Below are 22,601 nucleotides of genomic sequence, written 5' to 3'. Positions count from 1 at the left end.
GCACAGGCAGACAGAGTGGAAGGCAAAGTTAGAGGGAGAAGCAGGCTCCCTGCGGAGCAAGGAGCCCAATGTGGGACTCGATCCCAGGACGCTGGGATCATGACCTGAGCCGAAGGCAGCTGCTTAACCAACTGAGCCACCCAGGCGTCCCCAAACAGACTCTTAAATACAGAGAACAAACTGGTAGTTGCCAGAGGGGAGGTTGGCTGAGGGTGGGAATAGGTGAAATAGATAAAGGGGATTAAGAGTGCACTTAACTTGGGGCACCTGGCTGGCTCAGTAAATAGAGAATAGGACTCTTGATCTCAGGATCATGAGTTGAAGTCCCATGTTGGGCATAGAGCTTGTTCAAAAATATATGTAAAAAATTTTTTAAAAAGAGTACACTTAATGAGACCTGAGAAACATATAGACTTGTTGAATCATGGTATTGTATACATGAAACTAATATAATACTGTATGTTAATTATACTTGAATTTTTTAAAAAATGAAAAAAGAGAAAAAGAAAAAAACAGTGGTAAAAATAATTATAAAATACAATATAATTACATAGCTCTTCTTTCTTAACTGATCTAAAAATCAGTTGTATAAAATAGTATAATTGTATCATTGTGGCTATAGTATCTATAATATATTTGATAATGAGAGAATTAAGGAAGTGTGGGGAACAAAGCAATATTGAATTAAGGAAATAATACCAAATGATAAATCCACAGGAACAAAGGAAGACCACCAGAAATGGTAAATTACATTATTAATATTATAAAATATAAATATCTAATTTCCTCTCAACTTTTTAAAAAGATATAAAATTATATAGAGAGATTTGAGATGATGGCAGCTGAGTAGGAGGACCCTAAGCTTGTTTCATCCCACAAACACAACTACATAACTATCAAATCATTCTGAATACCCTGGAAATCAATCTGAAGACTGACAGAACAAACTCCACAACTAAGGGACAGAAGAAGCCACATCAAAGAAGGTAGTAAATGTATAGACATGCTTTAGGGGAGAAACAGATCATGGGTGCTGCCAAAGTAGCTGTGGTTGGAGAGAGGGAAAGAGGGAGGAGCACATTAGAATGCACAAGGAGGACATTTCCTCAAAGCCATTGGCTGGGAAAATGAGAAGTGCTTACTTTTGTGAGTTGTTGCAACCAGCAGGGCTTAAAGACCAGAGCTTTAAAGATCAGCAGGCTTGGCTAGGATGGAGCCATGAGGGCACTGCCCTTCTCCTGGATAGAAGGCAGGCAAATAACCCCAGGGGGACAGATGGTATGGAAACAGCAATCTGAAGGACACTTGGGGGCACACAGAAGAGAGACAATTTTCACTTACTGGAGCATGTTCCTGAGAGGCAGAGTTCAGAGAGATGCCTCTGTGGGGACAAAGGAATTGTATGGCCCCTCACCATAAATATAGAGCCACCTGTGGGAAGCAATGCATCGCCCACACTGGCTGCCAAACATGCTTACAGCAAGCCCTCCCTTCCCTGCGTTCTTGCGGGACTGCCCTTCTCAGTCAGCCTTGCCTCAGTCCCAGCATGGCAGGTCCCTTGCCCAGAAGACCAGCAGAAAAATCTGCCCACACCATGTCACCCAACCAGAGTTCAGCAGGGCTTCAGTTCTTCTGGAAATGGTGTCAGGTCTCATTTTACAACCAGATGAGAGCATTAGTTAAAACTAGTTAAAACATGCCACATTATGGTCAAGAACCAAACACTGCCCACTTCAGGCAAAGAGAGCCTCTGCAGATGCCTGGCTGAAGGATAGAGCAACCAAAACATGACAGCAGATGCATGCAATACATACCAGAGACATATCCTGAAGCACCGGGCCCTGTACACTGTATGACCTCTTCTTCATAAAGCCATTATTCTCAGGAGCAGGAAACATACAAGCTTGTCTAACAGACAGAAAAAGCCAGAGACTTGGACAAAATGCCAAGATGGAGGATTTCATCCCAAATGAAGGAACAAGATGAGGTCATGGCCAGAGATCTAAGTGAAATAGAAGTAACATGTATCATGGAGAACTTAAAGCAAAAATCATAAAGATACTAGCTGAGCCTGAGAAAAGAATGGAAGGCTCTTATCACAAAGATAAAAGAAGTAAAAAAGAATCAGAAAGAAAAAAATGCAGTAACTGAGAATGGAAATAGGCTTGATGCAATGAACACAAGGCTGGAAAAGAAGAGAAATGAATAAATGATGTAGAGAACAAAATTAAAAAATAATGAAGCTGAACAAAAGAGAGGAAGAAAAATGATGAAACACGAGAATAAACTTAAGGAATTCAGTGACTCCATCAAATGTGATAACATTCATAATGTAGGAGTGCCAAAAGAAGAGAGAGAGAGAAGGGGACAGAAAGTTTATTTCAGGAAATAATAGCTGAAAACTTCTCTAATCTGGGGAAGGAAACAGACATCTAGATCAAGGGGCACAGAGAACTCCTATCAAAAATCAACAAAAGCAGGTCCACACCAAGACGTATTGTAATTACATTTGCAAAATATACTGATAAAGAAAAGAATCTTTAAAGCAGCAAGGGATGTAGGGAGCATGGGGCCCTGTGCTTAGACTCCTGCAGCAGAGGTTGGGCCTGCCCTTCTGGAAGCAAGGGAGACCTTATCATCTCACAGCCTCTGAGTCTCTTCCTGAAGTGCCTTCTTCCTGCCACCTGCAATGGAGGAGGAGGGGGAGGAACACAGGACTCCCCACAAGAACCCATCACCAACCCCCCTTAAGACCATGTCCCCCCAGCTCCCTCATAAGCCTATCCAACATGCTTTCTCTCACTCTCGGACCTCACAGGCTACAGGCAGAATGGACCTCTGGGTTTCCAGATTAAAAGTGAATCAACAACAACAATAACAAAGGAAGACAAAAGAAGTCCTTAACTTAGAAGGGAAGACCCATAAGGCTAGCTGGAGATTTCTCAACAGAAACTCAGCAAGCCAGAAGGGAGTGGCATGACGTATTCAAATGCAAAATGGGAAAAATCTGCAGCCAAGAATCCTCTATCCAGCAAGGCTATCATTCGGAATAGAAGGAGAGAGAAAGAGTTTCCCAGAGGAATAAAAACTAAAGGAGTTCATGACCACTAAACCAGCCTTGCAAGAAATATGAAAGGGAGACTCTTTGAGTGGGAAGGAAAGACCAAAAGTCACAAACACAAGAAAGGAACAGAGAAAATCTCCAGGAACAATGACAGAACAAGTAATAAAGTGACACTAAATACATGCCTATCAATAATTACTCTGTATGTAAATGGACTAAACACTCAAATCAAAAGACAAAGTGTCAGAATGGATTTTTAAAAAAGAATCCTCTACACTGCCTACAAGAGACTCATTTTAGACCTAAAGACACCTGCAGATTATAAAGTGAGGGGATAGAGAACATTTTTCATGCAAATGGACATCAAAAGAAAGCCAGAGTAGCAATGCTTTTACTGGAGAGGGTAGACTTTAAACACTGTAGAAGAGATGAAGAAGGGCACTATATCATAATAAAGGGGAAAATCCAACATGAAGATCTTAAAATTGTAAATATTTACATACCCAACATAGGAGGACCCAAATATATAAAATAATTCATAGCTAGCATAAAGGAACTCATTGATAATAATAGTAGGGGACTTTAACTGCCCACTTATGTCAATGGACAGGTCATCTAAGCAGAAAATCAACAAGGAAACAATGGATTTGAATGACACACTGGACAGGATGGACTTAACAGATATATTCAGAACATTCCATCCCAAAGCAGAAAAATATACATCCCTTTCACGTGCACATGGGATGTTCTCCAGAACAGATCACATACAGAACAGATTTAGGTAACAGATAAGGCCTTAGCCAGTACTAATGAGATCATACCATGCATCTTTTCTGACCACAAGGCTATGAAACTTGAAGTAAACCACAAGAAAAAATTTGGAAAGACCACAAATACAGAGGTTAAACAGCATGCTACTAAACAATGACTAGGTCAACCAGGAAAAGAAAGAAGTTTTTTAAAATACATGGAAATAAATGAAAAGGAAAACACAATGGTCTAAAACCTTTGGGGTGCAACAGAAATGGTCGTAAGAGAGAAGTATATAACAATATAGGCCTACTTAAGAAGCAATAAAAATCTCAAACAGCCTTACCAAAAGGAGCTAAAAAAAAGAACAACAAAACCTAAAACCAGAAGAAGGAATGAAATAATAAAGACCAGAGCAAAAATAAATTATATAGAAAATTTTAAAACACAATAGATCAATGAAACCAGGAGCCAGTTCTTTGAATATATTAATAAAATTGACAAACCTCTAATCAGACTTATTAAGAAGGAAAGAGAAAGGACCCAAATAAATAAAATCAAATGAGAGAAGAGAAATAACCAACAACACAGAAATACAAAAAATTATAAGAGAATATTATGAAAGACTATATGCCAATAAATTGGAGAACCTGGAAGAAATGAATAAATTCCTAGAAACACATAAACTACCAAAACTGAAACAAGAAAATATAGAAAACTTGAACAGACCAATAACCAGCAAAGAAGTTGAATCAATAATCAGAAAACTCCCTACACACAAAAGTCCAGGGTCAGATGCTATCACCAGCGAATTCTACCAAACATCTAAAGAAGAGTTAATACCTATTCTTCTCAAACTATTAAAAAAAAACTGAAAAGGAAGGAAAACTTCCAAATTCATTCTGTGAAGCCAGCATTACCCTGATACCAAAACCATATAAAGACAGCACAAAAAAGAAAAGTGCCAGCCAATATCCCTGATGAACTCTGATGCAGAATTATCACAAGATACTAGCAAACCAAATCCAACTGTACATTAAAAGATTCATTCACCACAATCAAGTGAGATTTATTCCTTGGTAGCGAGGGTGGTTCAAAATTCTCAAATTAATCAACATGATACACCACATTAGTAAAAGTATAAGAATCATATGATCCTTTCAATAAATGCAGAAAAAAATTTGACAAAGTATGACATCCGTTCTTATTGATAAATCCTCCAAAAGTAGGATTAGAGGGAACATACCTCCACATCATAAAAGTCTTATGTGAAAAAAAAAAAAGCACAGCTAATACCATCCTCAATGTGGAAAAACTGAGAGTTTTTCCTCTGTGGTCAGGAATAAGTCAGGGATATCTACTCTCACCACTGATATTTAACATAGTATTAGAAATCCTAGCCATAGCAATCAGACAACAAAAAGAAAGAAGAGGCATCCAAATTGGTAAGGAAGAAATAAAATTTTCACTACTTGCAGGTGACATGATACTGTATATAGAAAACCTTAGCAGCACCTGGATGGCTCAGTTGGTTAAGTGTCCAACTTGTGGTTTCAGCTCAGGTCATGATCTCATGGGTCATAGGATTGTGCCCCACATCAGGCTCCCCACCCAGTGGTAAGTCTGCTTGAGATTATCTCCCTCTGCCCCTCACCTAATGCTCCCCCACCCCTTAAAATAAATATATCTTTAAAAAAGAAAACTGTAAAGAGTCCACCAGAAAATTGCTAGAACTGATACAGAAATTCAGTAAAGTCACAGGGGTAAAAATATCAACATACAGCAGTCTTTTGCATTTTTATACACCAGTAATGAAGCATGGAAATCAAGGAATCTCTCCTGTTTACAAATGCACCAAAAACCACTACTAACAAACCTAACCAAAGAGTTTATATAAAAGACCTGTACTCTGAAAAACTATAAAACAGTGATGAAGAAAATCGAAGATGACACAAAGAAATGGAAAAACATTCTATGCTCTTGGATTGGATGAAAAAACATGACTCAAATGTCTGTATTATCCAAAGCAATCTATACAGTTCATGCAACCCCTATCAAAATACCAATAGCATTTTTCACAGAGCTAGAACAAACAATTCTAGAAATTGTATGGAACCACAAAGACCCCAAATAGCCAGAGTAAACTTGGGAAAAAAAAAAAAAAAAAAAAAACAAAGCGGGAGGCATCACAATTTCAGACTTCAAGTTATATCACAAAGTTGTAGTGATCAAAACAGTATGGTACTGGCACAAAAATAGACACATAGATTATGGAACAGAATAGAAAATCCAGAAATGAATCTACAACTATATGGTCAGTTAATCTTTGACAGTGAGGGAAAGAATATCCAATGGAAAAAAGACAGTCTCTTCAACAAATGGTGTTGGGAAGACTGGGCCGCAATATGCAGAAGAATGAAACTGGACCACCTTCATACACCATACACAAAAATAAATTCAAAGTGGATTAAAGAGCTAAATGTGAGACAGGAAACCATCAAAATCCTGGAAGAGAACACAGGCAGTAACTTTTGTGACATCAACCATAGCAACTTCTTACTAGATATGTCTCCTAAGACAAGGAAAACAAAAGCAAAAATGACTATTGAGACTTAATCAAGATAAAAGGCTTCTGCTCAACAAAAATTAACAAAACTAAAAGGCAGCCTAAAAAATGGGAGAAGGCATTTGCAAATGATGTATCTGATAAAGGTTTAGTATCCAAAGTATATAAATAACTTATGAAACACAACACCTGAAAAACCAATAAGCCAGTTAAGAAGTGGGCAGAAGACATGAATAGACATTTTTCCAAAGAAGACATACAGATGGACAACAGACACACGAAAGATGCTAAACATCATTCATTGTCAGAAAAATAGAAATCAAAACTGTAATGAGATATCACCTCACACCTCTGGGAATGGCTAAAATCAACAACACAAGAAACAACAAGTGTTGGCAAGGATGTGGAGAAAGGGAACCCTCTTGCCCTGTTGCTAGGAAGGCAAACTGGTACAGCCACTCTGAAAAACAGTATGGAGGTTTTCCAAAAGTTAAAAAAAAAAAGAAGAAGAAGCCTACCATATGATTCAGCAATTGCAATACTAGATATTTACCCAAAAGATACAAAAAAGTAATTCAAAGGAATACATGCACCCTGATGCTTATAGCAGCATTATCAACAATAGACAAATTATGGAAAGAGTACAAATGACCATTGATCAATGAACGCATAAAGATGATATGGTATATGTTATACCATCAAAAGCCATCAAAAAGAATGAAATCTTGCCATTTGCAATGACATGGATCCATATGATTTCACTCATATGTGGAATTTAAGAAACAAAATAGATTAACATATGGGAAGGGAAAAAAGAGAAGGTGGCTAACCATAAGAGGCTTTTAACTACAAAGAACAAATATTTGCTAGAGGGGATGTGGGTGGGGGGATAGGCTAAATGGGTCATAGGTATTAAGGAAGGCACTTTTGTGATGAGCACCTGGTTTTATTTTTTTATTATGTTCAATTAGCCAACATGTAGTACATAATTAGTTTTTGATGCAGTGTTCAACAGTTTGTTAGAGCAATGGGTTTTATATGTAGGTGATGAGTCACTAAATTCTACTCCTGAAACTAATATTACACTGTATGTTAACTAACTAGAATTTTTTTTTATTTCTTTTCAGCGTAACAGTATTCATTGTTTTTGCACCACACCCAGTGCTCCATGCAATCTGTGCCCTCTCTAATACCCACCACCAAGTTCATTTAAATAAAAACTTAAAGAAAAAAAAAGAAAAAAAAGGAAAATAGGGATAGACATTAAAAAATCAACAAAAATAAAATGAAAATGAAAAAAAATAAATAAACTTAATTGCTTCCTTAAAAGTCTTATCTCCAAATACAGTCACTTTGGGGATTAGGGCTTCAACACATCGGTTTCAGGGTGACACAATGGAGCTCATAGCAAGCACTTAAGGAAAATATAAGAGTAAATCTTCCTGACCTTGAATTAGACAAAGCCAAATTAGACATTACATCAAAAACCATAAGCAACTAAAGAAAACACAAGCTGGAATTTATCAAATTAATAACATTTGTGCTTCAAAGGATCTCTTCAAAAAACTTACAAGCAACCCGGAATATGATAGAAAGTATTGACAAATTACATATCTGATAAGGGACTTGTATCTATAATATATAAAGCATTCCACAGATCAATAATAAAAAGATAATCTAATTTTAAATAGGCAATGAATCTGAGTTGACATTTCTCCAAAGAAGATATTTAAATGGGCAATAAGTACACAAAAACTGCTGAACATTATTAGTCACTAGGCAAATGCAGATCCCAATAATGACATACCACGTCACACCCCCTAGGATGGCTAAAATCAAAAAGACAGAAAACAACAGATGTTCCTGATGATATGGAGAAAATGGAATCGTCATACACTGTTGGTGGGAATGTAAAGTGGTGCAGCCACTTTGGAAAATAGTCTGGCAGTTCTCAAAAGGTTAAGCAGAATTACCATATGATCTAGCAATTTCACTCTTAGGTATATGCCCAAAAGAAATGAAACAGTGTTCACTCAAAAGCTTGTGTAGATACATGGATGTTCATATCAGTATTATTTATAAGAGCCAAAAAGTGAAAACAACCTGAATGTCCCATCAACTGATAATTGGATAAATATGGTACATTCACAAAATGAAATATTCTTTAGCAATAGAAAAAATAGAAGCATCGATACATTCTACAACACGGATAAACCTTGAAAACATGCTAAGTGAAAGAACTCACACACAAAAGGCCCCACGTTGTATGATTGTGTATATATGAACGTCTGGTAGGGCACATCTATGGAGACAAAGTAGATTAGCAATTGCTTAGGTGGAGGGAGAGGGAGATAAAGTCTTGAAAGGAAATGGGGAATGACTGGTAATGGGTACAGGGTTTCTTTTAGGAGTGATGAAAATGTAAAATTGATTGTGGCCATGTGGGTGAATTATATGGCATATGAATTATATCTCAATAACATTTTTAAAAATGAAGGAGAGGGGCTTATTGATAGATGAGGACAAGTCAATGTAAGTGGAGTAGAACACTGAGTTGGCCTCATTTCTGAGCTCTTCATGTTTTAGTATGCTTTAAATAGCACTGCCATCTTTGGCCAGCTCTACTTCATTTCACTTCTGTGTATCCTCTGTTCTTCAAGTAATGTCATGGCTCCACAAAGGGGACAGGATGCAGAGATCCTGAATGTATGGTATTGCCTCAAGAGACAGGTCCCTCTCCTGTGGTTAACAGGGTTGTTTAAGAGCATTCAATAAGTCATTATTGAATGAACATTTACTGTTCAATATTATTTAATACCATTCAAAGACTATGTGAGATACTTTTAGGGACTATAAATATAAATAAGAAATGGTTCTTTCCTTCAAATTTAGGTATAGATTTATTTATAGTACAAAGTAAAAAGTAAGTTCATTACAGCAAGGAAAATAAAATTCTGTGAAACACAGAGAGAGGAATCAGTGACAGCATCACCAAGGAGATACAATTTGAGCTGGGCCTTGAAAGAACAGTTAGGATTTCAAGATTTGGATGAGGCAATTTAAACAATATCATGAACAAAGGGAGAGATAATAAAAATGTGACTTTTGTATTGTGTAGTGGGGGCACCTGGGTGGTTCGGTGGGTTAAAGCTTCTGCCTTTGGCTCAGGTCATGAACCCAGGATCCTGGGATTGAGCCCCACATCGAGCTCTCTGCTCAGTGGAGAGGCTGCTTCCTCCTCTCTCTCTCTCTCTGCCTGCCTCTCTGCCTACTTGTGATCTCTGTCAAATAAATAAATATATTGTATAGTGATTTGTTAGCTGTGACACAAGTCTGAGAGATGGACAAAACCATTTTCACACCCTCTGCCTTCTCTCTGTCTCTGAGCAAGCACTCTGGCACACAAAGGGGATAAGATAAAACTGTGAAGCTGATGTCCAATATTATATCTATCATCTCTTTTTCCTCTCTCTAGCAAAGATGTTAAGGTCATTACTGCTACAAGAAAGACACATTGCTAATGCAACTGCCCTGTGCTACAGTTGCTAGTTTTGACAGAGCCATGCATCAGGAGGAGTTTGTAGTCTAATGATGTGGATCATACAGTCCTTTTTGGCTCTAAAGTTAGAGATCAGGAGGAGTTTGTAGTCTAATGATATGGATCATACAGTCCTTTTTGACTCTAAAGTTAGAGTTCTGTGATCTAAAACATCTGTTAATAGATCAAAGATTTAAATGCAAAAAAAAAAAAAAAGAAATTATAGGGGTGCCTGGATGGCTCAGTCAGTTAAAAGTCCAACTCTTAGTTTCAGCTCAGGTCATGATCTCATACATGGGTCATGGGATCGATCCCCACATCAGGATCCATGTTCAGTGGGGAGTCTGCTTGAAGATTCTCTCCCTCTGCCCCTCCCCCACTCACTCTCTTTCAAATGAATAAATAAATTTTCTTAAAAAGAAATTATAGAAGTACCAGAAACAGTCATGGGATAAACCTTCTTAATTAAAGAGTCTAAGAATAAAGTAAGATAAAAACAAAGACAGAAGCAAACCAGAAGAGACTATAAGGAACAAACTGTGGGTTGCTGGGGGGGTGGTGGGTGGGAGGATGGGATAATGGAATGATGGGTATTAAGGAGGGCACTTGATATAATGAATATAATGAGCATTGGTACTGGATATTATATTTAAGTGGTGAATCATTAAATCCTACCCCTGAAACTAATAACACACTATATGTTAACTAACTTGAATTTAAATAAAATCTTAAGGAAAATAAATAAAAATTTCTGATAAGAAAAATATACTGTAAACAAAGTCAAAGTTCAAACTAGGAAAAATACTTGCAACAGATATGATGAATAAAAGGATAATTTCCTTAATATTCATCAGTATGTCAGTAACTTGAAAACCAGCAATTCCATGGAAATTGTGAAGGACACAACCAAACAGTTCATAGGAAAAGAAACGTGGATTGCTTATAAACATATAAAAAGACTCACAACCTGACCCACAATTAAAAGAACTACAAATTAAACTACAGAGGTTTTATTTCTCCTCCATTACAGTGGCAAAGATAAAAAATTTTTATTAAAGCCTGTGTTGACAAGGGCATAGGAAGTAGGTGGGCAGGGCTGATTGGTATGTAAACTGTGGAACTTCTTTGCAGAATAACTTGGTGATGATTATTAACCTTTAATATACACATGGTGAAGTATTTAGGGAGAAGTGTATTGATATTTGCAACTTTGTATCAAAAAAGATGGATTGACATCCAGATGGCCAACAGACACATGAAAAAATGCTCCATATCACTCGGCATCAGGGAAATACAAATCAAAACCACAATGCGATATCACCTCACACCAGTCAGAATGGCTAAAATCAACAAGTCAGGAAATGACAGATGCTGGCGAGGATGCGGAGAAAGGGGAACCCTCCTACACTGTTGGTGGGAATGCAAGCTGGTGCAGCCACTCTGGAAAACAGCATGGAGGTTCCTCAAAATGTTGAAAATAGAACTGCTCTATGACCCAGCAATTGCACTATTGGGTATTTACCCTAAAGATACAAACGTAGTGATCCAAAGGGGCACGTGCACGCAAATGTTTATAGCAGCAATGTCCACAATAGCCAAACTATGGAAAGAACCTAGATGTCCATCAACAGATGAATGGATCAAGAAGAGGTGGTATATATACACAATGGAATACTATGCAGCCATCAAAAGAAATGAAATCTTGCCATTTGCGACAACATGGATGGAACTAGAGCGTATCATGCTTAGCGAAATAAGTCAAGCAGAGAAAGACAACTATCATATGATCTCCCTGATATGAGGAAGTGGTGATGCAACATGGGGGCTTAAGTGGGTACGAGAAGCATCAATGAAAGAAGATGGGATTGGGAGGGAGACAAACCATAAGTGACTCTTAATCTCACAAAACAAACTGAGGGTTGCTGGGAGAAGGGGGTGGGATTATGGACATTGGGGAGGGTATGTGCTTTGGTGAGTGCTGTGAAGTGTGTAAACCTGGTGATTCACAGACCTGTACCCCTGGGGATAAAAATATATGTTTATAAAAATTACAGTTAAAAAAAATATGGATTGATGGATAGATATATATGTGATAGAAAATTATACTAAAATGTTGATGCTTGAATCCAGATGATGTGCATACAGATGTTCACTGTAAAATTCTGTCATTTTTTCTGTTTGTTTGAAAATGTTCACAATACAATGTTGGGGAAAAATAATATGCATAAGTCTGTGACTCAGCGATTCTTCTAAGAATTTACCCTGGGGAAAAAAAGAATTTATCTTGATATACTGGTACATGTGCACAAAGATATACATACATATACATATATGTATGTACATGTATACATACACATACATATGTATATATGTGTGTGCATATGTGTGTATACACATATGTACATATACATATATGTATGTGTATGTATGTATCTCATATTCATGTATATCATTTGTATCATATGTGTATTTATTCATATATATATATATATTATTACAGCATTAGTTATAGTGATTTAGGTACAACCTAAATGTTTTCAATAGGGAAATGGTTATATAATTAGCCATTTAGTGAAATTCCATGTGGCCATTAAAAAAAATAAGGCAAATATCTTTAAAATTATTTCCAAGATATATATGAAAAAAGCAAAGTACAGTATAGTATACAGCTCCTTGATACTTTCTATATATGTGTAATATTTCTCTGAAAGGATACAGAGGAAACTGGTAAGAATGGTTTCTTTTTTTATGTAACAGGATTTTTATTAAGTATTACATAATTAAATAATCATTTAAATATTAAATTATGTGACGGGATCACTTCACATATCACACAAACATTACAAAATGTGAAAACACAGACTCCTTCTGCCTCCCTGGAAATCTTAGCATTTGGAATACCTCATGCAGCACTTCAATCTTTTAACATATAAATGGATCTCTTTTTTCAGGTCTATCAAAGTATAATTTACATACAATAAAATCTATCCATTTAAAATGTACATTTCAATGAGTTTTAACAAATGTTTAGTTAAACCTGTTCTGTCTTGTGTTGTTAATTTTAGCCATTCTGACTTCTTTCAGAGAAGAGATTTGGCAGGGGGAAACTGATGTGATTCTGGGTGGGAGAAAGACTTTCACTGTATGCTTATTGGTATTTCTTTATTGTGGGGGGGGCAGAAGAGGGGAGAGGAGATTTGCTTTTGTTTTGTTTTGTTTGAGAGGATATCATTTTTAATGAAATGTATCATACTGTACATATTGGGAAGCAGTAGATCATCTTGGTTAGGAACTCAGTCTCTGAAGTGAAACATAAGTTGATAGTTGGGTCCTGGTTTCACTATTTATAGTTAAATGGTCTTAGGCAAATATTTAATCTCTCTAAGCCTCATGGAGAAAATAGAGGTACCCACTTCTTAGGGTTGATGTAAAAATTAAATTGATAATTCATGCAAAACACTCAGTTTGTAAGGTTTAACTATCTTGTATAGTTTACATTTAGAATAATTATCATTTTTTACTCCAAGAAGTAAAAAATCATAATCTTTTTCTATTTCTTGCTTAGTATTTAGACTCTTTCCACCTCTTTTTTGAAATATTTGTCTTTCTTCTTCCAGATACTTTAAGGCACATTATAAATTAATTCCCTGTAGAATTAGGAGTCTAAGATTTTCTGTGGAAACCTACAAATAATAGTTAAAATACTTCCATGTTTTAATATGCTGGTATCTCACATAATCAAAGACTAGCTTAGGTCTGACTTGTGGTTTTGCTTTTATGGTTTAGGAATCAAACTGCCTCTCATTGTTCCATTACTTAAAAAGTAATGGGATCAGTTAGTTCCTGTGGCTGCCTATAAAGCCTGTAGTGATAATTGACCAGCTCTGTAAAATTATTGTCTTTTTTCCTCAGGACTTCATATCATCCACAGCCTAGATGAAGTCAATTTCATACAAAATCTTGTGTTTTACATTGAAGCTGCATATAAAACTGCTGTAAGTACTCATAATGGGAATTGACTTTAAACATACGATGTTTCTAAAAATGCTGAACAATCCATTCCTTCTCCTAATGCTGCCCCTTATAGTGAACCAATCTATAATGCTTCTGGCAGAAATTGCCTTCAGCCTCTTTCTTTGCTAAGCTCAGTGATCCTGTTTGCCTTCTCTCCAAAGAAGTTACAGAGGAAAAGTGTCAAGATGCCATGCTTGCACTCCTGTCAAATTCTGTAATATCTCATGTCATGTATTTGGGAATTTGGAACTAAATTGTGGTCTTATTTTAATGGTCTGTGGTCTTAAATAGGAGCAAGATGGCTAGGGAGTATAATGGGTCAATTAGCTACTTAGAAATAAAATGTAGTCATATGTTTAATATTATCTGTAGACATTGATTCAGTGCTTACTATACAAAAAATAGTTCCTTTTTCTCACAACTACTATATGAGATAGGTTTATATTAAATCATAATGTATTTAACATCTCTCTCAGGGATCAGTGTTCTTCAATGCATAATGTTCGTTGTTTTGAAAATGCCTGTGTCACAAATAGTCCAATTTTTTAGTCGTCTATTGTTTAATTTGTTTAGTTGTTTTTTAGCTATTTTAGATGGGAGGGTAAACTTGTGACCTGTCAGTTCATATTTGTTAGAACGATAAGTTTGCATAGACATATTTGATGCAAGAGGACAGTATTTGTTGACTGATCACTTTGCCTTCTGGTACCATAAGCCTGCTATGGTCCAGGGTACAGGTCAGTGTTCTCTCACCTCTCCACTGAAGCCAGGGGTTGTAGCAGTAGAATTAATGATATGTGCCTTCTTGTACTCTAATCTTGCTACACAGATTAGGGTAGAGCTGGGTTTGAGGACAAGTGAGGCTAGCCATGGGATAAATATGACTTACCTTCCAGAAGCTTCACTTTAACTCAGAGATTTGATATAAAAAGTAATTTAAGGTAAATATAGAAACAAATATAGGGGTGTGTGTGTGTGTGCGTACACATCTATATTGCCAAATTCTGTTCAATGGGAGGGCATAGAAGCAATGACACCACAGTGACAATGAGCACCAGTACCTAGGTCTTGGATTGTAACTATTCATTCTGTAACAAAAGAAATCAGGATTCCTTGTAAAAGTGGTTGTTTCTAGGGCTGGGGGGAGGAAAATACAAAATCAACAACAGTATCTTGTAGTGACAGAAAGTGAGGAAGTGTACAGAAAGAATGGGGCATGTCTAAAGGATGCAGGAGCCAACCTGGAAGAATTCCCAATGGCTAAAGCTGGAATAATTTGAGCAACAAAACAAATAACAATAGTATTTTATTATAACCCGGAGAATAACCTAAATATCTCTAAGTTCATACTGATATAAACAAGTGAATAAATGAATGAGGGAGAAAGAAAAGCCCTTTGTTAGAGAAGGATTGCAGTTAATGACTGTAGACGTAATGAAGGAACTAAAAAACCACCACTGAAACTACTGTAATAATTGTTGCAAACAAGATTCACCAGGGGATGCTAAATTAGTGGGTAGATATTTGAGGAGATACAGGGTATTTGCACAGTTGTATCTTTCTCAAGATAGTTACTAATCATAAGGGGGATAATAGTAGCAGTAGAACAGAGAAACCCACAGACACCATCTTAACCACATCTTAACCACATGATTAAGGTTAACATCACCATAATAAGACATATCAATATCATGTACTCCCTTGATATGATACAGTGAGAAGGACTCAGCATAACATCTATAGAAATCTTGACAAAAAATGCACAATCTTTATCTAATGAAGAAAAAATATCAGGTGAACTTAAATTGAGAGAAATCTATACAATATCTGACCACTGATCTTCTGAAAGTGTCAAGGTCATGAAAGACAAGACTTGAGAAACTGTAACTGATTGGAAAAGACCATGGAGTTATGACAAATGTAGCATGATATTCTGGATTGGATCCTGGAACATAAAACAGCTATTAGTGGAAAAACTGGTGAAATCCTAACAAAGTTCATAATCTGGTTACTAGGATTATACTAATGTTAATTTCTTAGCTTTGATAAGTGTACTATGATTATGTCAAGTGTTAATGTTAGGGGAAGTATAGTGAAAGGTATATGGGAACTCATTGTAGTATTTCTGTAACTTCTCTGTAAATCTAAAGTTATTTCAATAAAATGGTTTTTTTTAAAGTAATAGAAAATGTTATCTTTATATTACCAAGGGGCCATATACAGCTATGGTTAAGAATTTACACTTTGGACAGAGAGTACTTGGACTCTAATCCTAGCTATGTCACTTATTAGCTGTGTGGCCTTGGGTGAGTCACTTAACCTCTCTTTGCACCTTAGTTTCATCATCTATAAAATATAAGGATTAAGGAAGATAGTGGTATAAAGTGCATAGGTTAGTGTATGGTACATTGTCAATGCCAATCAAGAGTAAAATTAGAATAGATATTTAAGATGAAAACCTAGGGTGCTGCTTTCTAGAACCCCTGAGTTTCTGCCTTGAAAAATTTTGAGAAGTATTTCTCTACATGGACCGAGTTATAATTCTTAGGCCTGATCAACTGTTGAGGAGTCTTCCAACTTATCAGAGGTGCCAACAGAATTTGAAGCTACTAGGGAAAGAGCTATAGGGGCAGCCAACTCATTGGTATCTCCCTATTGAGCATCATGGGTACACATATGTATGGCGAATTACTACTAGTGTGTCTTTTATTCAAGAGTTATGTGTCTAGTATGCATTTAGTAGTGATGACTTGCTAATTGTATGCTCATTATTTTATGCTAGGATTTTGGGATATGGGAACGTGGAGACAAAACCAACCAAGGGATCTCAGAATTGAATGCCAGTTCAGTTGGCATGGCAAAGGTAATTTTCCTTGCTTTGTTTGTACCAACTCTGGGGTAAGGAAATACACCTTTACCATAGATAAAGGCTTAACCTGAATTTGGATCATTATCAATTTGTTCTTTTAAGACACAGGAAAAATTCAGATTCTCCAATAGAACTATGGACATGTAGGGAAAAATTTATTTCATTAGCTCCATATTTGCGTATCCAACTGCTTTTGTAGCATATCTCTATTTACATATACCACAGAGATCTCCAAGAACATATTTTTTTAAAAGATTTATTCATTTATTTGAGAGAGAGAGAGAAGTGAGTGCACATGCACATGGGGGCCGGGCAGAGGGAGAGAATGAATCTCCAGCAGACTCCCCATTGAGTACAGAGCCCAAATCAGGGCTTGATCCCACGACCCCAAGATCATGACCTGAGCTGAAATCAGGAGTCAAGACACCTAACCAACTTTGCCACCCGGGCGCCCCAGAGAGCATGTCTTAAACTAAACTCATCTTCTCTACCATTATAAAAACAAAAAGAGGCCATGTCCATACACCAGTTGACAAAACTTGATTATCAGGAAACATTCTGCCAATCCTGAACCCCCCCTCACTCTCCTGCATCCCACATGTCATCATCATTATCATCATTACTAAATTTCCACTTCACTCCATCCTTTCCTTCCCATTGCCACTACCTTAATTTCAGCTCTTATTTTTGGAGACAACAAGAAGCAATAAAATAGAATAGCAGGAATAGGATCAAACATATCTATTATAATGTTAAATATGCATGACCTAATTGAAACTTCCCCTGCCGAAAGACACTGACTGATTCTAAAAAGATAATACACCCTTTGTTTATTGCAGCATTATTTATAATAGTCAGGATATGGAAGCAACCTAAGTGTCCACCTATAGATAAATGGATAAAGATCTCACACACACACACACACACACACACACACACACCCCACATATAACACACATACACAATGCAATATTACCCAAATATAGAAAAAAAAAATCTTGCCATTCATGACAACATGGATGGATGTAGAGGGTATTATGCTAACTGAAATAAAACAGAGAAAGAAATAGCATATGATTTCACTTATAGCTGGAATCTAAAAACCAAAACAGTTAAAAACACACAAGAAGAGCAACCTAAATTTCCAACAACTGTTAAATGGTTAAATAAGTGAGAGAATATTATGTTGAAATAAAGAATTTTCATAATATGGAGAAACATTTATGCTCTGATATTCTAACCACATTTTATATGAAACATGATCTCAACTATATGCAGATTTGCATAAAGGAAACTAATAGGAAAACTCAAAAATATTAACATTATTTTGAGTGATTTTTTTGCCTTCTCTATAATTTTTTATATTTTCAAAATATTCTATAACAAGTATGTTTTACTTTTATAATTAGAAAAGTGAGAAATTAATAAACAAATTCTATTTAAAAAAAACTTCTGCCTTGATGACTAGTAACCTTCATCTTTAAGTCAATCATAGTATCTTTTGTCTTCAACATTTTTTTATAATTTTTAAAAATTTTTTATAAACATATAATGTATTATTAGCCACAGGGGTACAGGTCTGTGAATCGCCAGGTTTACACACTTCACAGCACTCACCAAAGCACATACCCTCTCCAGTGTCCATAACCCCAACACCCTCTCCCTTCTTCCCTCCCTCCCCCCAGCAACCCTCAGTTTGTTTTGTGAGATTAAGAGTCTCTTATGGTTTGTCTCCCTCCCAATCGCATCTTGTTTCATTTATTCTTTTCCTGCCCCCCCAAACCCCCACACTGCATCTCCACTTCTTCATATCAAGGAGATCATATGATAGTTGTCTTTCTCTGATTAACTTATTTCGCTAAGCATTATACCTTCTAGTTCCATCCACGTCATCACAAATGCCAAGATTTCATTTCTTTTGATGGCTACATAGCTTTTCATTGTATATATATACCACATCTTCTATATCCATTCATCTGTTGATGGACATCTAGGTTCTTTCCACAGTTTGGCTATTGTGGACATTGCTGCTATAAACATTCAGGTGCACATGCCCCTACAGATCACTTACATTTGTATCTCTAGGGTAAATACCCAATAGTGCAATTGCTGGATATTAGGGTACCTCTATTTTCAACTTTCTAAGGAACCTCCATGCTGTTTTCCAGAGTGGTTGCACTAGCTTGCATTCCCACCAACACTGTAAGAGGGTTCCCCTTTCTCCGCATCCTCGCCAGCATCTGTCATTTCCTGACTTGTTAATTTTAGCCTTTCTGACTGGTGTGAGGTTGTATCTCATTGTGGTTTGGATTTGCATTTCCCTGATGCTGAGTGATGGGGAGCACTTTTTCATGTGTCTCTTGGCCATCTGGATGTCTTCTTTGCAGAAATGTCTATTCATGTCCTCTGCCCATTTCTTGATTGGATTATTTGTTCTTTGGGTGTTGAGTTTGCTAAGTTCTTTATAGATTTTGAACACTAGCCCTTTATCTGATATGTCGTTTGCAAATATCTTCTCCCATTCTGTCAGTTGTCTTTTGGTTTTGTTAACTGTTTCCTTTGCTGTGCAAAAGCTTTTGATCTTGATGAAATCCAAATAGTTCTTTTTGCCCTTGCTTCCCTTGCCTTTGGCGATGTTCCTAGGAAGACGTTGCTGCGGCTGAGGTTGAAGAGGTTGCTGCCTGTGTTTTCCTCAAGGATTTTGATGGATTCCTTTCTCACATTGAGGTCCTTCATCCATTTTGAGTCTATTTTCATGTGTGGTGTAAGGAAATGGTCCAGTTTCATTTTTCTGCATGTGGCTGTCCAATTTTCCCAAAGCCATTTGTTGAAGAGGTTGTCTTTTTTTCCATTGGACATTCCTTCCTGCTTTGTTGAAGATTAGTTGACCATAGAGTTGAGGGTCTATTTCTGGGCTCTCTATTCTGTTCCATTGATCTATGTGTCTGTTTTTGTGCCAGTACCATGCTGTCTTGATGATGACAGCTTTGTAATAGAGCTTGAAGTCTGGAGTTGTGATGCCACCAACTTTTGCTTTCTTTTTCAATATTCCTCTGTCTATTTAAGGTCTTTTCTGGTCCGTATAAATTTTAGGATGATTTGTTCCATTTCTTTGAAAAGGATGGATGGGATTTTGATAGGGATTGCATTAAATGTGTAGATTGCTTTACGTAGCATAGATATTTTCACAATATTTGTTCTTCCAATCCATGAGCATGGAACATTTTTCCATTTCTTTGTGTCTTCCTCAATTTCTTTCTTGAGTACTTTGTAGTTTTCTGAGTATAGATTCTGTGCCTCTTTGGTTAGGTTTATTCCTAGGTATCTTACGGTTTTGGGTGCAATTGTAAATGGGATTGACTCCTTAATTTCTCTTTTTTCTATCTTGTTGTTGGTGTAAAGAAATGCAAGTGATTTCTGTGCATTGATTTTATATCCTGACACTTTACTGAATTCCTGTACAAGTTCTAACAGATTTGGAGTGGAGTCTTTTGGGTTTTCCACATATAGTATCATATCATCTGCAAAGAGTGATAGTTTGACTTCTTCTTTGCCAATTTGGATGCCTTTAATTTCTTTCTGTTGCGTGATTGCTGAGGCTAGGGCTTCTAGTACTATGTTGAATGGCAGTGGTGATAATGGACATCCGTGCCCTGTTCCCGACCTTAGTGGAAGAGCTTTCAGTTTTTCTCCATTGAGAATGATATTTGCGGTGGGTTTTTCATAGATGGCTTTGATGATATTGAGGTATGTGCACTCTATCCCTACACTTTGAAGAGTTTTGATCAGGAAGGGATGTTGTACTTTGTCAAATGATTTTTCAGCATCTATTGAGAGTATCTTATGGTTCTTGTTCTTTCTTTTATTAAAGTATTGTATCACTTTGATTGATTTGCAGATGTTGGACCAACCTTTCAGCCCTAGAATAAATCCCACTTGGCCATGGTGAATAATCCTTTTAATGTACTGTTGGATCCTATTGGCTAGTATTTTGGTGAGAATTTTCACATTTGTGTTCATCTAGGATATTGGTCTGTAATTCTCTTTTTTGATGGGATCCTTGTCTGGTTTTGGGATCAAGGTGATGCTGACCTCATAAAATGACTTTGGAAGTTTTCCTTCTATTTCTATTTTTTGGAACAGTTTCAGGAGAATAGGAATTGATTCTTCTTTAAATTTTGGTAGAATTCCGCTGGGAAGCCATCTGGCCCTGGGCTCTTGTTTGTTTGGAGATTTTTGATGACAGTTTCAATCTCCTTACCAGTGATGGGTCTGTTCATATTTTCTATTTTTTCCTGGTTCAATTGTGGTAGTCTGTATGTCTCTAGGAATGCATCCATTTCTTCCAGATTGTCAAATTTGCTGGCGTATAGTTGCTCATAATATGTTCTTATAATTGTGTGTATTTCATTGGTGTTGGTTGTGATCTCTCCTCTTTCATTCATGATTTTATTTATTTGGGTCTTTTCTCTTTTCTTTTTGATAAGTCTGGCCATGGGGTTATCAATCTTATTAATTCTTTCAAAGAACCAGCTCCTAGTTTTGTTGATTTGTTCTATTGGGTTTTTTGTTTGTTTGTTTGTTTGTTTCTATTTCACTGATTTCTGCTCTGATCTTTATTATTTCTCTTCTTCTACTGGGCTTGGGTTTTCTTTGCTGTTCTTTCACCAGGTCCTTTAGGTGTAGGGTTAGGTTGTATATTTGAGACTTTTCTTGTTTCTTGAGAAAGGCTTGTGTTGCTATATACTTTCCTCTGAGGACCGCCTTTGCTGTGTCCCACATATTTTTAACAACTGTGTTTTCATTATCGTTTGTTTCCACAAATTTTTTCAATTCTTCTTTAATTTCCTGGTTGGCCCATTCATTCTTTAGAAGGATGCTCTTTAGTCTCCATGTATTTGGGTTCTTTCTAAATTTTCTCTTGTGATTAAGTTCTAGCTTCAGAGCATTGTGGTCTGAAAATATGCAGGGAATGATCCCAATCTTTTGATACTGGTTGAAACCTGATTTATGGCCCAGGATGTGATCTATTCTGGAGAGTGTTCTATGTGCACTAGAGAAGAAGGTGTATTCTTTTGCTTTGGGATGAAATGTTCTGAATATATCTGTGATGTCCATCTGGTCCAGTGTGTCATTTAAGGACTTTACTTCCTTGTTGATCTTTTGCTTGGAAGATCTGTCCATTTCAGTGAGGGGAGTGTTAAAGTCCCCTACTATTATTGTATTATTGTCGATGTGTTTCTTTGATTTTGTTATTAATTGGTTTATATAGTTGGCTGCTCCCATGTTAGGGGCATAGATATTTAAAATTGTTAGATCTTCTTGTTGGACAGTCCCTTTGAGTATGATATAGCATCCTTCCTCATCTCTTATTATAGTCTTTGGCTTAAAATATAATTGATCTTATATAAGGATTGCCACCCCAACTTTCTTTTGATGTCCATTAGCATGGTAAATTGTTTTCCACCCGCTCACTTTAAATCTGGACATGTCTTTGGGTCTAAAATGAGTTTCTTGTAGACAGCATATTGATGGGTTTTGCTTTTTTTTTCCCCATTCTGATGATCTGTGTCTTTTGATTGGGGCATTTAGCCCATTAACATTCAGGGTAACTATTGAGAGATATGAATTTAGTGCCATTGTATTGCCTGTAAGGTGACTATTACTGTATATTGTCACTGCTCCTTTCTGGTCTACTACTTTTAGGCTCTTTATTTGCTTAGAGGACCCCTTTCAATGTTTCCTGTAGAGTTGGTTTGGTGTTCACAAATTCTTTCAGTTTTTGTTTGCCCTGGAAGCT

The 22,601-nt window shown here is 36.6% G+C and overlaps 1 protein-coding gene across 3 annotated transcripts in view; it reads left to right on the top strand.

Moving 5' to 3' along the window:
- The window catches only part of PHKA1 (phosphorylase kinase regulatory subunit alpha 1), a 148,573-nt gene that overhangs the window by 17,602 nt on the left and 108,370 nt on the right, over positions 1-22,601 (top strand). For all 3 annotated transcript variants that reach the window (XM_045074010.1, XM_013048220.2, XM_013048219.2), the window contains exons 5-6: positions 13,831-13,913; positions 16,715-16,795. In XM_045074010.1, the coding sequence (XP_044929945.1) occupies positions 13,831-13,913; positions 16,715-16,795 (164 nt within the window). The remainder of the gene's footprint in view (positions 1-13,830; positions 13,914-16,714; positions 16,796-22,601) is intronic.

Source organism: Mustela putorius, unplaced genomic scaffold (genome assembly GCF_011764305.1).
Source record: "Mustela putorius furo isolate JIRA1106 unplaced genomic scaffold, ASM1176430v1.1 tig00537297_pilon_pilon_pilon, whole genome shotgun sequence".
In the NCBI taxonomy this organism is placed as follows: domain Eukaryota; kingdom Metazoa; phylum Chordata; class Mammalia; order Carnivora; family Mustelidae; genus Mustela; species Mustela putorius.
The sequence above is the reverse complement of the archived record's forward strand: the minus strand, read 5'-3'. Positions and strand labels throughout refer to the sequence as shown.